General features: G+C 35.3%; 1 protein-coding gene across 3 annotated transcripts in view; it reads left to right on the forward strand.

Annotated features, from left to right (window-relative positions):
* Nox4 (NADPH oxidase 4) overlaps positions 1-17,505 on the forward strand; it is a 140,308-nt gene that overhangs the window by 103,493 nt on the left and 19,310 nt on the right. For 2 of the 3 annotated variants that reach the window (XM_028774675.1, XM_028774673.1), the window contains exons 14-17: positions 5,715-5,834; positions 7,896-8,004; positions 10,409-10,477; positions 12,291-12,391. In XM_028774675.1, coding sequence (XP_028630508.1) covers positions 5,715-5,834; positions 7,896-8,004; positions 10,409-10,477; positions 12,291-12,391 — 399 coding nt within the window. The remainder of the gene's footprint in view (positions 1-5,714; positions 5,835-7,895; positions 8,005-10,408; positions 10,478-12,290; positions 12,392-17,505) is intronic. The other variant, XM_028774674.1, reaches the window with a different exon arrangement.

Genomic DNA, 17,505 nt, shown 5'->3' on the forward strand with positions numbered 1-17,505 from the left:
CTCTCTCTCTCTCTCTCTCTCTCTCTCTCTCTCTCTCTCTCTCTCTCATTTTTGTATGCATTACCCAGTATCAACAAATGTATTATAGTGATACAAACTGGACTGAGAAATATCACGTTACTTAAATGAAACACTAAACAATAGATCATCTGAAGGGATTCACTTGGATTTGGAATTCCAAAGACAAGAAAGTCTTAAAAGCAAGTGCGGTGGTAGGAAGTGGATGGTGTTATAATTCTAGATTCCATCTTACAGGATGAAGAGATTGCGAAGTGTGATACATAGCAGTTGTAGCTGTGATATACATATATACAAATATCTGTTTTCATTTTAACAAGTACCTAGTAGAAACTGGGATTGATACAGCATCAGAAAATTCCATCTAAGGTGTCTACAACATTCCAGCTCTTCTGAAGATTTCAATGTAGCTCCTCAGTGTCTGAGATTACATCCTCAGAGCAGGAGAAGGAAACAGAACAAAGGCTGTGGAAGCACCCTGGCTTTCCTCTGGGCAGTCATCTGCAGTCCAGATGACAGCTCTTTGATCTAACTAAACTGAACTGAGCCCTGTGTATTGCATCATTTAGAGGAGCATAAATAATGTAGTTATTTCTTGTTTTATCTTAAATGAGTAGATCTCATGCCATTGACCCAAGATTGGGGGGTTTGTTTCATAGATGTTTTAAAGTAAGTAAGCAAATTTAAAATAATTTTTGTAATGTATTTCCTAAATTTATTTCTATAGCCTAAAAATTTTTAAAACTTCTTATGATATTGTCCGAAATCATTTTTGGGGAATATTGTCATGGTTATTAACAAGGGCATTTCCCTAATATTACAGCAAACTTTCTTCTCAGATTGCTAATAAAAGTACATATCCCCCTCCCTTTTTTATTGGATATTTTATTTGCATTTTAATTGTTTTCCCATTTCCAGGTTTCCCCTTCAGAACCCCTTATCCCATCCCCCCTCCCCCTGCCTCTATGAGGGTGTTCTACTACCCACCACCCACACCAGCCTTCCCGCAATGACACTCCTCTACACTAGAACATTGAATATTCTCAGGCTTAAGAGCTTCTCCTCCCACTGATGTCCAACAAGGCCATCCTCTGCCACATATGCAGCCAGAGACATGGGTCCCTCCATGTGTACTCTTTGGTTGGTGGTCAGTTCCCTGGGAGGTCCAGAGGGTCTGGCCTGTTGACACTGTAGCTTCTCCCATGGGGCTGCAAACCACTTCAGCTCCTTCAGTCCTTTCACCAACTCCTCCATCTAGGAGTCCAGGCTCAGTCCAATGATTGGCTGCAAGCATCATCCTCCATATTTGTAAGGCTCTGGCAGAGCCTCTCAGGAGATTGCCATATCAGGCTCCTGTCAGCAAGCACTTCTCAGGATCCACAGTAACGTCCAGGTTTGGTGACTGTATATGGGATGGATCTTCAAGTGGGTCAGTCTCAGGATGCCATTTCCTCCCATTTCTGCTTCACACATAGTCTCCATATTTCCTCCTGTGAGTATTTTGTTTCACCTTCTAAGAAACACTGAAGCATCCATACTTTGGTCTTCCTTCTTCATGGGCTTCATATGGTCTTGGGTATTCCGAACTTTTGGACTAATATCCACTTATCAGTGAGTGCATACCGTGTGTGTTCTTTTGTGACTGGGTTACCTCACTCAGGATATTTTCAAGTTCCATCCATCTCCCTGCTAATTTCATGAAGTCATTGCTTTTAATAGCTTAGTAGTATTCTATTGTGTAAATGTACCATATTTTCTGTATCCATTCCTCTGTTTGAAGTACATCTGGGTTATTTGCATCTTCTGGCAATTATAAATATGGCTGCTATAAACATAGTGGAGCATTTGTCCTTATTATATGTTGGAGCATCTTCTCCGTATATTCCCAGAAGTACTATAGCTGGATCCTCAGTGGTATAGCTGTGTCCTATTTTCTGAGGAACCACCAGACTGATTTCAACAGTGGCTTTACCAGCTTGTAATCCCACCAGCAATGGAGGGGTGTTCCTCTTTCTCCACATACTCACCAGCATCTGCTGTGACCTGAGTTTTTGATCTTAGCCACTCTGACTGGTGTGAAGTGGAATCTCAGGGTTGTTTTGATTTGCATTTCTCTGATGACTAAGGATGTTGAACATTTCTTTAGGTACTTCTTGGTCATTCAAGTTTTCTGTTGAGAATTCTCTGTTTAACTCTGTCCCCCATTTTTAATAGGGTTATTTGGTTCTCTGGTGACTAACTTCTTGAGTTCTTTGTATATATTGGATATTAGCCCTCTGTCGGATGTAGGACTGGTAAAGATCTTTTCCCAATCTGTCTTATAGAAATACATCTTTAATTCATTGTTAAACAATCTTATTCAGAGAAGCAATAGCAAGTCCCTGGACAGAAAACTTTTAAGAACTATTTACTATATTTTTGTCATTCATATAATTGGATTAATTTATAGTGGTTAATTTCTGCATTAAAAAATCCTCAAAAGTCAGGTTAATTAACTCCATCTTAACTAATAACTAAACAATTGAGAAAATATGAATGGACTTTATCCTCAGGGATAAACATTTATTAAAATGTAGAAAATGCTTTTATAGTTGGGGTGAGCCTTTCAACGCCATGGCTTCTCTTAGATATACTGTCTTTCATAATAAAACTTTTTATCACTTATTTACAGAAGTTTAAAAATATGCCCATATTTCGATGGCAGTTTTGAAGAAGTGAACTATTGTGTGTAATCTCTATAGTTTTGCCATTGTTACTCACAAGTGAAACCCAAGGAAATTTGCACATTATTAAAGTTAATATACAAAAAATTATATCTAAGTTACTTTACTTTCTTTTTACTTTTCATAAAAGCCTAGGTCTTGTCAGGGAATTATTCACTAGTGAATTTGTGATTATGCTTTCTCTTCAACATTTATTGGGTTTTGTGTGTGTGTGTGTGTGTGTGTGTGTGTGTGTGTGTGTGTAGTGGGGGCTGAAGATTGACAAGTTGATACTAACTTACAGTTAAAGGAGTCAGAGACTCTTCTGTGCTCCTGCACAGTCTAGTGACATTATGTAATAGGGAGTATATACTTTGAAAGGTATTATGAAGGATTCTGAATATAGTCAGTGTCACAAAATAAATAGCAATGATAATAAAATAAAAATAAATAATAAACATTTGAGTTATAGATGACTATGATGATTTAAATATTTCATAGTAAATTCAGGTTTCAAAATATTATATGAGCCTTCATTTATATATGTCCTTTGTATTAAATGTATCAATTCATAAAAATAAAGATGTTTCCAATGAAAAGCAGTTGATTCTTAGATAGCCATAGCCATCAGTGCAAATCCTTGTTATCCCTATCTTGTTTTGAGTTCTATCCATCTCTCTGTCTATGCTGTACTTTATTCCAATGGCACAATATAGATACACTGATATTATCATTAATAAAGTATCTCTGATGTTTGGGTTGCATTCTCCAGTTCCTAACAGATTTTCTCTGTGTCTTCACATCTTGTCTCTTTTATACTTGAAGTAGATGGATTTTAGAGAGGTCATGAAGCTCATCTGTGATCTCATTCTTAGTAAATGGCTGGAACTCCAAGTTCTAGTGTTCTTGTTCAAAGCTATTACAAAACACCAGAGAATAGCTCTGTGGGGAGGGAGAATCATGTGTTGTTTTGGAAGCAGATAATTAGCAAATGGGTATTTTTCACGATTCCTCTCATTTACTGATGAAGTAAAATAAAATTTATTGGTGAAGTTTGCGAAGATGGTCTTGTAAAATATCATTGCATTCAATTATTTTTTTTCACCTAACTTATTTGATGTGGCTTTCAGATGAAGATACAGAAATTTGTAGGATAGAACTCAACTCATTGTTGATCTTGAAGCATGCTAAGAATTCACACATAGCCCATGTCTGTTGACTAATAAAAGCATGAGTTACATAGACAGGATAAGAATTATAGATATTCAATTATATAAAGCATTTAGTAGAATGTTTTTCATATTTAAAAGACTACATTAGCATATTAACTTTAATTTCTTTTTCCTTCCTTTCCTGGATACAGTATTTCCCAAAAGCAACCTTTGCAAGTTTTCTGTCTAGATAATATACATGCATTACCTAAGATGACATAAATTTTGTCAGTGTAAATAGTTAACCTTGAAATAGCAACCCAATGAGTTTCAGTGTTGTGAAACTGTATAGGAATTTGTTTCTTGCATATGCAGCATCTTCTGTGGGTCTACTGAATTTCTAGGATGACATCATTCCAGCAACAATGCAGAAATTCACTCTGTTTCCCTTTTCTGGGTCAGCACATGGCTTTTAATTACCAAAGATGCAAAATAACATTTGCATGTCCAAGAAATGGGAAATTGCTTGTATTTGGAAATTAGTAACTAGAACTACCCATATGACTCAATGCAATCACAGACAGTTGTAAAATAAATCACTTGTGTAAAGGTGAAAAACAAAATATAAACAGTGACTAATTCCACAAAGCCCTGCATTCAAAGAAATGCCTATTAATGAATTTATTCTATAGACATTTAACAGATGCCTAATCATTAACTCCACAAGTATATTGTCTTACCTGGCCTTCTATTTAAGTGGTCTCCAAACATAAATGACCTGTAGAAAAAGCTATATATACTGTTTGAAAAGATATAATGGAAAAAAAATTATAAAACAGCAGTGTCTTATATAAATAAGGTCTACCTTTCTTTCATATCAAGATGTCTAAAATGACAAGAAAGATATGGTCATAATACACTAATCACAGATAACTCTTTTGCTCATAAAATGAATGTTTTTAGACGTCAGGGATTCAGAAGGAAAGATGAAGTCCAAAAGAGCCTCAACATCCAAGTGCAATGGATTGTTACATCTGCCAAAATAGCCACACAGTCAAAACAGATGAATGGAATCTGGGAAATGTGGTGTTTTGGCTAGACATTTGCTTTCCTCAATAAAATTAATGTTCTGTTGCTAAGAAAAGGAGGGTGGATATTAAGTGGACAATTCATAATTTCTGTTTGTAGTTAAGGATGGTTGTATAACACACACACTCATTCATATACACACATATTTAATTAAACACACACAGCCAGAACAATTTTCTTTATGGTTTCTTCAGTAGTGTTTATTCTTACAAATTTAACTAGGGAAAGAAAAGGTACAATACTACATTCTTCTTTTTCTCCTTCTCCTCTTCTTCCTCATCCTCTTCATCCTCTTTCTCTTCATCCTTTTCTTCCTCTTCATCCTCCTCTTCCTCCTCCTCCTCCTCCTCCTCTTCCTCCTTCTTCCTGTGAGTTTTCTATTTACCGTAGTTCATATAAGACTAAATATGTCTGCCAGAACATTCATTGCTGAAGGACACATTCTTCAGTTTCAAATATTGAATCAATTAGTATTTTTATTTTGTCAATTGTCACAATAAAATATGATCAAGCTTTGACATATTATTATCTCTGTAATTTCCTAAACTTTCAGTTAACTTAGGAATGGGAGAAAGTTCATGTTTTACTCTCAGTAGCTCAAAACAAAATTCTTATTCCTTTGGACTTCTGACTAAGGAACATTTAGGTGTGGCCCAGGCCATCACAAGGCATAGAATTTGGATTTAGCACAAATGACACATGTTATAGAAAAATAACTTTTTATCTTTTCAACCTTTGTCTGCTTTCCTTATAGGTTATACATTGATGGTCCATTTGGAAGCCCATTTGAGGAGTCACTGAACTATGAAGTTAGTCTCTGTGTGGCTGGAGGCATTGGGGTCACTCCGTTTGCATCGATACTAAACACTCTACTGTATGTCACTTTGATCAATCTTATTACTCCAAACAGAGAAATAGTCAAACACATCTAGTTTACATATAAAATAATTCTTTACAGAGTTTTCCCTCTCAGTGTTAAAGAAATTTCATTTTCCTAGTTGGCTAAAGAAATAATTCAGTAATTATCAGTGTATGATATGTAGCTCCGAGCATCCTCCTTGTAAAAACAAAAGCAATCCTCTTTTCCTATCAATAGTTACTCACATTCAACTTTTTTCCCTTAATCTCCAGAGTGGTGTCACTATTCATTTACTTAATTAACAAGTATTTTGGGGTGATCTTGTGCCAATTAGTCTTTGAGTTATTGGAAATAAAACAATGAATGTAAAAACATATTCTATACCGTTAGAAACATCACATTCAGTTGAGAAGAGTTAAAAAGAAGTATTAAGAAATTTATAAGATAGATTGAATCTGAAAATGTAAAACACAAAGAAAACATCTCTATGTATCAGAGACTATTGTAGTAGAGGGAGGCAAAAAGAAACAGGTTATAAAGAAAAGGCTTTGAAAGTCATCTTCTGAATGACACATAGCCATTGCAACCATGCTTCCTCTGAGTCTTCAGAAGAATGAGCACACCAGTTTTTATATATAGATGAAGGAGGGGATCTGGTGGTCCTACACTGGATTGCTAAAGTATATGCTACTGTTAGACTCAGGGATAGGGAGAATCATTGTCTTCAGTTTTGTGCTCACCAGGCTCCAAGGATTAATTCAACTCTGTGATCATAAATGGCCCCGGGTTTATTAAATGGGCCTCAGAGAAACCCAAATATCATGAATATGGGAAAGGTAGGTAGCAGGGTAGGCTTGTACTGATGAAAGGAGAGAAGAATAGATTTGGGGGAGAATAATTAGAATGCGTTATATTCAAAAGAAATTAATAAAATTAAAAGTTATGTTTAAAAAGTGAATAGATTATAAAAACAAATGTCTGGAGTGATTGTAAGAATATGTTCAGGGAACACTTTTATGAAAAGATGATGAACATATCATCACCTCATTCCTTCATTTATTAACAAATTTGCAGCAGACTGAAGAAAAGAAATGTCAAAGTTGAAATTGCCCAACTGGGAAATAGTCTCAGCATTTTCATTCCAGAATTATAAACTTAGGTTCATTCATCACCATAAAGCACAAACAAGATGACAGCAAGATGGTGCTCCCAGATAACTTCCATTCCCTTCTCAAGCAAACAAGGTCACTTTAAAATGTGTGAGGGGATATCCAAAAAGAAGAAGAAATAAAACTCTCCTTTGTCTTAGTTGGGCGAATCATGAATTCAAGATAACCTAGGGCCTTGTCTCAAAAATTAAAAATAAAGAAATGAATGATATTTTGAATATTTTATTTCATTTTTTAATATTATACTAAATGTGATTTGGGGACATGTTAGAGACTCTTATAAAAATAAGCATGTTCCAATCCAGAAATCATTTGTTTCAAACAACATATTACAAGTTATTTTGATACTTAGTATTATTAAAAAAGGAACATTTTCTTAACCTCAAGTTTACCTCATAGTCATAAGTAGGCATCCAGACTTGGAATTGTGAGTGCCTGGAACGTATTACATAGTGTGTGGTTGTGAAATCTTTCTTAAATGATTACTAAGAAAAGGATAAACAACCAACTTTCTGGAATGGCATTACCTAAAAGTGAGGGCAAGTCTGAATGACCTTTTGATCTCTGCACAATGATATAGTTCACTGAAATAGAGAACTTGTTTTTCTGAGACTCATAACCCAATGTTCTTATGATCCAAGAATTCAGTGTTTGGTCTGGGAGTTGAAACAGGTGATGTGGATAATGCTGACAAATATAGCAGTCAATGACATCTTAGTTACCATATTGTGTACCGTATCTGTTTGAGAGTTATGGTAAATGTTGGCATGGAAATGGCTAAGTTGGTGATCTGTTTGCTTATTTTTTAAATTGGATATTTATGAATGAAAAGCAAATGTTCATGAATATGTAGACTTTGTATTGTCTATCCAATGCCAATTACAACTTGGTTACATTGATTTTAAAGGGATGACTGGAAACCATACAAACTAAGAAGACTATACTTTATCTGGGTGTGCAGAGATATCCAATCATTCCAGTGGTTTGCAGACTTGCTCTGTGTGTTGCATAATAAGGTAATATTGGAATGGTTATTATTTTTTATATTTATGATTTCTTGAATGATATTTCCATATTTTAAAAGCAAGAAATGCTCACTATAGAACAAAAGGCTTTCTTAAATCTAAAACCAGAGGTAACATTGAATAAAAATAAATGCACATCTTTTCAGATGTGAATGTTTGTTAATATATGTCTTTCTCTAACATATTTTAACAGCCATTTATGCATTTTAACATAAAATAACAAATATTTATGCACATGACTAGAGATGATGAGAAAAGAAAGACAAAGTAATCATCACAGACAAGACAGTATCTTCTATCTTTTGTTATAATAGATTTCCCTCATATTCTTGTGATAATGTTTTTAGAGTCATGAAATTTCTTGATCCACTATACAGTTTTAAAAATCAAAAAGGTTCATGGACTTAAGGTAGTAAAATCTGTTATTACTTTACCTACAAAGTCTATGCCACTAGAATTAATGTAAGTTATGACATATTATTTACATTTTTATTCAAATTATTTTAAAGCTTATTGCTACATCTTTTTTTTTATTGCTACATCTTTAATGTTCTTCTTCTGTGAGTAAAAATAAAATCAATTCATTGTCTCTATGAATATGGAGAATTCTTAGGCTCACTGTATCTTCTTTATTTCCAATTCCTTAATATTGGCTACTTTGTATCTGTACACAGTGCTTCAGTGATTATTCCCATGCTTCCTTAGAACATTGTTTCTTCATGGTGCTAAGCATGTTATCATCCAGAAATTATCATTAATTGTTTCCTGAGAATCCAAATCTGTCTTAGGATCTAAAGATATAGTAGGTAACAAAATGATACTGTGTTTTTTTAATCTCTATTGTGTTCATGGTAACGTAGACAACTAAACCACTATATATGCAGCATGTGTGATTCTGAGATCACAATTTGGGCCAAAAGGAAAAGGAAAGTAGAAGTATATCAATGTGGCCAACAGAGGCTCTGTTTTCTTAAGCAGTATATTCAAGAGTTTCCACCAAGCCATGTGCTGTTAGAATAGGCTTGAGTTGTATTGACTACTCAGATGTCTTGGGAGCAAATTCAATACAGGATACCTAACTCTCCATGTTCTCTGATGCAGTCATATGTTTAGTGCAATGGTAGAAGAGGAGGGAGGTGTATAGCATAAGAAAAGTAAGATGTAACTGGAGAATGATATACATGCATACATGTAGTATAAGGTAGACTGAAGAAGCCTTGTAGTCTTTATATTAGAAAAAAGAGGCCGGGCAGTAGGGGCACACGCCTTTTTTCCCAGCACTTGGGAGGCAGAGGCAGGCGGATTTCTGAGTTCAAGGCCAGCCTGGTCTACAGTGTGAGCTCAAGGACAGCCAGGGCTACACAGAGAAACCTTGTGTAGAGAAACAACAACAACAACGAAAAACCACAACAACAACAACAAAACAAAACCAAACAAACAAACAAACAGGAAAAAAAGATTTAAATTTATACCTAGTATTATTGAAGGTATGGACTTGAACAAAGGTTGTTCTAGAAGAATTATTTATAGTATTCCAAATATTCAAATACCTCACATATACATGATTGGAAAAATCCTATGCATTTGTATAATAAAATCATTTAACATGGAGAAGAAAATTGTGATATTTTAAAATTTGAGTGGACCTTTGAAATAGTGTGATAATTAAAGTGATGCTAGAAAGACAAATATGAAACAACAAATAATTTACGGTACCATTTACATAAAATACTTGGAATTTTTCACTTAGTAGTTAGTTAATGTAGAATAATAGTATCTGGGAGAAAGAGGAAAGGAAAGCTATTGTTTCACTTTATCTAGATTACTTCTTTGCAGGTGTACGTCTAGTCTCACATATTTTTATTTGAGGAAAATCCATAGTGAGTCAATAGAAAGCCAGATGGTGGCATGTCTATTTTTTATGCTTTGGATTTATTTTCCTATCATGACTATCTTATATTCCTATTGTCTTTTCTTTTATGAAAATTATGTTTATTGATGAGTGAAGCCATGAGTTAAAATTTAGGGCATCTTAGCAAATAAAATAGAGGTTGTTTGTAAAAAACTGAAAAGAATAATACATTGCTTAGCATGATTCATTATGTGTCTTTCGATGTAGATGATTCTGTTCTCTGTCATCAAAACTGTCATCACTAAATTTCACCAGAGCAAGTTATGCTGAGAGAACTTTGTCTGTCTGTCTCTCTGTCTGTCTGTCAGTCTATCTCTCTATTAATCACCTATCATCTCTCTGCCTACTTTTATTTTATTATAAATATTTACTGTGATAAACCAAATTATCTACTGCATTATAGAATCACATATGCTAGGTACAAACTCTGACTACTTAGAAAGAATTTAAATGAGGTTTTTTTTCATTTTTATGTTCTCTCAGTTTTGGCAAGAAAACAGGCCTGACTTTGTGAACATCCAGCTGTACCTCAGTCAAACAGATGGGATACAGGTATGTGGCTGGATGTTATTGTTAATTAAATGAGCCTCATGATAATAGAAGATTTACTGTAAGAGCTATGCTGGAAGAAAGTTTCTGCATGGGGTTTTAGCAGAAGTGTCCTAGAGGAAAGCCTTTATTGGGATACATCCAGGAAACTCCTAGCGTGTCCTTGAAGTCAACTCTGTTGTGCCTTTCAGTTCTTCTCACAGCTTGCTAAGATAAAACTTTTGTTTCTTTCTTTCTTCTTTGGGGTTGTTTCAAGTTCCATGTCTCTAAGGAGATATCAAGTATTAAATGAACAACCTTGTGATCTATTGTCCATAGAGGGAAGGTTTTCTGTGATGAGAAAGGATAAAGTCATACACAATTAAAAATATTCCATCCAGGAGGAATCTAACATAGAAACAGTAAGACCCATCACGCCTCGTTTACTATAGGAGAGACTATGCAGAGAATTTCCCACAAATCTTCTGTAATCTCAACTAATTTGAGCATACTAATTTGAGTATACTAATGTGTACTATTACTCTCTATGTTATGAGAAGCAAACGAAGGTTTAGAAATAGCAAATAGTGGCATGATGCAATGAATCTTTGTGCAAACATTTTTCCCGATTTAAAAAAAAATAAACGAATAAATACACCTCTGTGTGTGTGTGTGTCTGTTTGTGTGCATGCAAGTATAATCTCAGAGTATAATCTTCAATGTTATCCTTAAGTTCCTCACTTCCTTTGAGACAAGATCTTTATCCAAAAATCTACCAATTAGGCCAGACTGCAAAACCAGTGAGCCCCAAAGACCCACTATCTCACCTCATTACTCTTACTACAAGTGCACACTATCATATTCAGCACTTTTATGTGGCGTCCAGGGATTGTGCTCAAGTCCTCGAACTTACAAGGCAAGAGTTTCACTAAATAAGCCCCTAGATTTTTTATACTCTTTTTTCATCCCTTTTTATTTCTTTTCCAGATAAAATATGAATGCTTATCAATTACCTAAAGACTAACCTAATCCATTTTGGAAGTTTTTAGTTAATATTTTATCATTTTTATTTCATTTTACCACAGCTATGAAGGAAAAAAAATATATATATATGTATATGTATATGTATATGTATATATATATAATGTTTCTTTCTGATATTATTGAAAGTAAGGTATAGATAATATTGATCAATATATTTACATAATAATCTAATAATAAATTAAGTATAGATAAATTATATCCGGTTTTGAGTCTGCCTAACTGAAAGTCAGACACTTTCTTTACTTATTTCCCTCTGACTATTTACTGTCAACTAAGAACAAGTGTTTATTCTTTGCAAGGATGAGCCCATTACCAGTCACTGGCTGCTAGGGTATAGACTTAGATATCAGGTGTCTCGGAGAGTTGGGACTAGAGTTATCCCCCCAAATTTCTGATGACAATTTGTGTTAATTTACTCATAAAATGAGCCGAATATGACAGACATACTTAGGTACAAACATGTGTCGATGACATTTAATTTTGAGCCGACTTAATAGTACGTGATGAACTGGAGTGTGCTCTTCCGTCTTACGTTGACTTATTTAAAAACGAAGCCAATAACGAAGATCAAGGTAAGTCAGCAATTTGTCAAAATGACATTCAAAATAGTACTGACTTTTAAAGGTAAAGTAAATGAGAATGACACTTTGCGAAGGTTGTACTTAGAATTCTGTTTTGTTCCTTATGCCACAGCAATTTGGAAGGAGATGCTAGCTCAGGTGAATTCATGTAGGAGAAATATGCTGTTTATCCAAAGCTGCATTGTATAAAACATATCCTTCCCTTTTAACAGAAGATAATTGGAGAAAAATATCACACTCTGAATTCGAGACTTTTTATTGGGCGTCCTCGGTGGAAGCTTTTATTTGATGAAATAGCAAAATGTAACAGAGGGTAAGTAATGTACCTCAAAAAGTTAAAATACAGCTGAATATCAAATTAAAATATTCCTGGGTCATCCTGTGAAATGTTTAAAGATGAATTGCAAATATGTTTATCACCAAGTCATTTGAACACTCAGTTCCAACCAAAAAATAAAGTAAAATAGTTACCACTCTAAAAGCCTGGAACACAGAATAATTAAAAAGTGATTTAGACATAGTTAAGTCTTTGTGATTTAGACTCACCTACCTACTTTTACAACAGTGTACTCACTCTAACGTCTATATTTTTCTTTCTTTATTTATATATGCATTTAGTGTGGGTGGGGGGAGTCGAGGCAGGATTTTTCGGTGTAGCCCTGGCTGTCCTGGAACTCTTTCTGGAGACCAAGCTGGCGTCAAACACGGACATCCATATGCCTCCCAAATGCTGGGGTCAAAGGCATACACCACCACCACCTGCATTAACATGGATAGTTATTTTTATGGCATATGTCAAACAATCAGCATAAAAGATTTTCTGCATCAATTTGGGTAGATAAGAGAATGTCACCAATGAATCTAGCAATACTCACATTCAGAAGTTAATTTTTGTACTTCATTATTGTACTGAAAAATTTTTAACCCTTTATTTTCACATTAGCTTTCTAAGCCAGGAGTATTTCCAAAATGTAATTTTTTTTCTAAGAACGATACATATTAAATGTGTCTGTGATCTAAAGAAGTAACAGTGGAAGGAAGGACATTTACATTATGATGGAGACCCACCAGGCCATTTGTCATCACTCAACTTATCATAGTGAAGAGCAGCTACTATAAAATACCTAGAAGAAATATGAAAACTAAGTGTACATGAGGATTTTTTTGACTGAATATTTTATTTATTTACATTTCAAATGTTGCCCCCTTGCCAGTTTTCTCTCCGCAAGTTCCCCATCCCATTCTCCTCCCCTTTGCCTCTATGAGGGTGCTCCCCCACCTACCCACCCATTCCTGCCTCACCACTCTAGGATCCCCTTATGCTGGATATCAAGCCTCCACAGGACCAAGGGCCTCCCTTCCCTTGATGCCAAATAAGGCAGTCCTCTGCTACATATGTAGCTGGAACCATGGGTTCCTCCATGTGCACTATTTGGTTGGTGGTTTAGTCCCTGAAAGCTCTGGGTGGTCAATTTAGTTGACATTGTTGTACTTTCTATGGGGTTGCAAACCCCTTCAGCTCCTTCAGTCCTTCCCCTAACTCTCTCATTGGGATCCCAGTACTCAGTCTGATGGTTGGCTATAAATATCTCCATCTGTCTTAGTCAGATTCTGGAAGACCCCCTCAGAGGACAGCTATACCAGGCTCCTGTCATCAAGAACTTCTTAGCATCAGCAGTAGTGTCTGGGTTTGGTGTCTGCAGATGAGATGGATCCCTAGGTGTGGCAGTCTCTAGATGGCCTATTCTTCAGTCTCTGTTGCATTTTTGTCCCTACAATTCCTTTAGATAGGAACAATTCTGGGTTAAATTTTGAAGATGGATGAGTGGCATCATCTTTTAACTGGAGGTCGTGGCTGTCTACCAGATATGGTCTCTACAGCTTCTACCTCCCTTTTATTGGGTATTTCAGCTAATGTAATCCTCGGTTCCTGGGAATCTCTTCCTTCCCTGGCAACTGGGACTTTCTGGTAGCTACCCCCAGTTCACCATCTCCCACTGCTACATATTTGTTTTTTTTTTTATTGGATATTTTATTTATTTACAATACAGATGTCACCCCCTTTCCCTATTTCTCCTCCCTAGAACCCCCTTCCTCCTTTATGCTTTTATACCATTTTGATTACATGCATGTATTAAGATCAGTTCTAGGTTGAGGGACTAGCAATAAAATAGATGCAAATAGTCAATGAACAAGCAATACAATAAACACATATAGTCAAAGTAAAAGCAAGGCATTAAACCTAATTACATGAACACTCCCATAATTACTGTTTCTAAGGGCTTATCAGGATAACCAAAGTATCTGAGCCAACTTCCCTGTCCTAGACTAAGGCCGCTTTCATGTCTGAAGCCTACTTCCTTGTTCTAGCCTAAAATTTAGATCCCTGCCTGAGATTACTTCTTTGTTCTAGCCTAAGATTTAGATTCCTACCTGAAATTACTTCTTTGTTTTAGCCTAATGTCAGATTCCTGCCTGAAGCCTACCTCTTTGTCCTTGGCCAATGTCATATTCCTGCCAAGCAGCCCCAAAGGCTCTCCGCCTCTCCCTCTTTTTTATTTCATTAACAAGACTGAGCCTGATTTAGATCATTCTGACAAGAATGCCTTTCTTATGGGATATGCATTATCAAAAGCAATGCACTTCTGTCTTAGGTTGTCAAGGCTCTGTACAGAATCTTACGTGTCCTTAGCTTGCCAGCCTGTTAATTTAATAACTCTATCTGGGGGTCCTTTTTCAGGTTCAAGCCATGTACTTGGTTGCCAACACATATTTCTGTTCATTGTGCTTCTCTCCTGTCTCTCCTCATACCTGATCCTGCCCCATCCCCCCCCCCCACTTTTTCCCTCCCACATATCTCCTCCCCTGTACCTTCTGTGATTATTTTGTTCTCCCTTCTAAGTAGGATTAAGGCATCCACACTTTGGTCTTTCTTTTTCCGAAGTTTTATATCACCTGTGAGTTGTATTGTGGGTATTCTGAGCTTTTGAGCTAATATCCACTTACTAGTGAGTACATACCATGTGGGTTCTTTTCTGTCTGTGTTACCTCACTCGAAATGATATTTTCTAGACCCATCCATTTGCCTATGAATTTCATGAAGTCGTTGTTTAAATCTGTGCAGTATGTCATTGTATAAATATACCATATTTTCTATATCCATCCTTCCACTGAAGGACATCTGGGTTGTTCCCAATTCTGGCTATTATAAATAAGGCTGCTATGAACGTCGTGGAGCATGTGTCCTTGTTATATATTGGAGTATCTTTTGAGCATATGTCCATTAGTGGTATAGCTGAGTCTTCTATTTCTGAGGAATGGCCAGACTGATTTCCAGAGTGGTTGTTCCAGCTTGCAATCCCACCATCAATGAAAGAGTGTTCTTCTCCACATCCTCATTAGCATCTGCTGTCATCTGAGTTTTAGTCTTAGCTGTTCTTTCTGGTGTGATGTGGAATCTTACTGTCCTTTAGATTTGCATTTCTCTGATGTCTAAGGATGTTGAACATTTCTTTAGGCAATCAAGATTCCTCAGTTGAGAATTCTTTTTTAGCTTTGTGCCCCATTTTTAATAAGGTTGTTTGGTTCTCTGGAGTCTAACTCAGTGAGTTCTTTGTATATATTGGATATTAGCCCTCTATCGGATGTAGGATTGGTACAGATCTTTTCATAGTATGTAGGTTGCCATTTTGTCCTATTGACAGTGTCCTTTCCTTACAGAAGCTTTTTAATTTTATGAGATCCCATTTGTCAATGGTTGATCTTAGTGCCTGATCCATTGGTTTTCTGTTTTAAGTTTATAACAAGAGTTTAATTTCTGATGTTGTAATGAAAATGTTGTAGATATAGACATTTTACAATTAATTATTTGAAACGTATACACAAGAATAGAAATATCTTAGTTCCTTGGTTGTAAAAATAGTGCCTGAAGAATCTCTTGTTTACCAATTGGAAATTGTACTTCATTTCCCCTTAAACTTGAATTGCTATCCGATTAACATATTGAATTCTCTCAGAATCCAATTTATTTTTACACCTGAAAAAGTTATACTTTGATACCTAAATAGATCTTTCTTCCACATCAGCATGCACATAACTTGTAATTTTCCTTTGAAATATTTTCTGAGTAGCTTATTCACCAGTTAATATTTTTAATATGGCTGTATTTACCATTCAGTTACTAAAATTATATGGACATGTTTGAAGGTATGTATCATTGAGGAGGTTCATCACTGTGAAAGCATCATGTATTATTATACATGGCTCACAGTGCAGTCTATTTGTTTATGTCAACTTCACCACAAACTTATTTTTAATGTGCTGTACTTAAATATTAATGACAGCTATGGCATCATTAAGTGAAGGAAACTTTTACTTCTATATTCCTGTTATAGAACCACAATAATATGTGTGTTCAATCTTTAATCAAAATGTCGTTATGTGGTTCATGAATGTAGTTGAATAATTTATAATTTTAAAAATACATTTGATATATATTAAGGATTCTTAAATGTACAAGCATGCTTAAAATATATTCGACATACATCCAAATCTCTATACATGTCTATATGTACATGTGTTTATTTAACTGGAGATACAATACAGTCCAGTGTTCCTAATGCTATAATGAATAAAGCAATATAAGAGAAAGTATAAGAGAAAAATAATGCGGCCGGGCGGTGGTGGCGCACGCCTTTAATCCCAGCACTTGGGAGACAGAGGCAGGCGGATTTCTGAGTTCGAGGCTAGCCTGGTCTACAGAGTGAGTTCCAGGACAGCCAGGGCTGCACAGAGAAACCCTGTCTGGAAAAAAAAAAAAAAAAGAGAGAGAGAATAATGAAGCCAAGTGTGATAGTAAACCAGACATGTCTAAGGCTGCTTCTGTTATACAGTAAAACTTTTCTTTTTGAAATTATTTTATGGACTACAATATTAATAACTAATGTGTTGTATAGTAAATATATAAACCTACTGGCAACATGATCATTTATCTCTAAGTATTATATAACATGAAAACTAATTTTTCATTACCAAGAACTTTCTAGTTCTGTTTTTATGTTATGGGATCACAATCAGGTATGATAAATCTTTGATTGAAATTTCATTTTGTGCTGTATGGATGTAGTTGAAACTTTTATAATTTTAAAAATTCATTCTGATATACATATAAGGTATTGATTCTAAAAGTATAGGCTTATCTCGTAAAAAGATGAATTTTAAAGAGGTTCCCCAACCTATAAGCTCATAGATGACCAAATGCCTTGAAAAGATCACTAACTCAATGTGGCCTCTAATTGCTCCCTCAAAAATTTTCATTCAGTAGTTACAAATTGAAGTCAAAGGAGCCAAACATAAAGAATTAAAGCTACCCATGTGGTTCAAATTGAGGCATGTTTGAAATTACTTCAGTTGCATTTTTTCTTTTTA

Source organism: Grammomys surdaster, unplaced genomic scaffold (assembly GCF_004785775.1).
Source record: "Grammomys surdaster isolate TR1022 unplaced genomic scaffold, NIH_TR_1.0 242, whole genome shotgun sequence".
NCBI classification, from domain to species: domain Eukaryota; kingdom Metazoa; phylum Chordata; class Mammalia; order Rodentia; family Muridae; genus Grammomys; species Grammomys surdaster.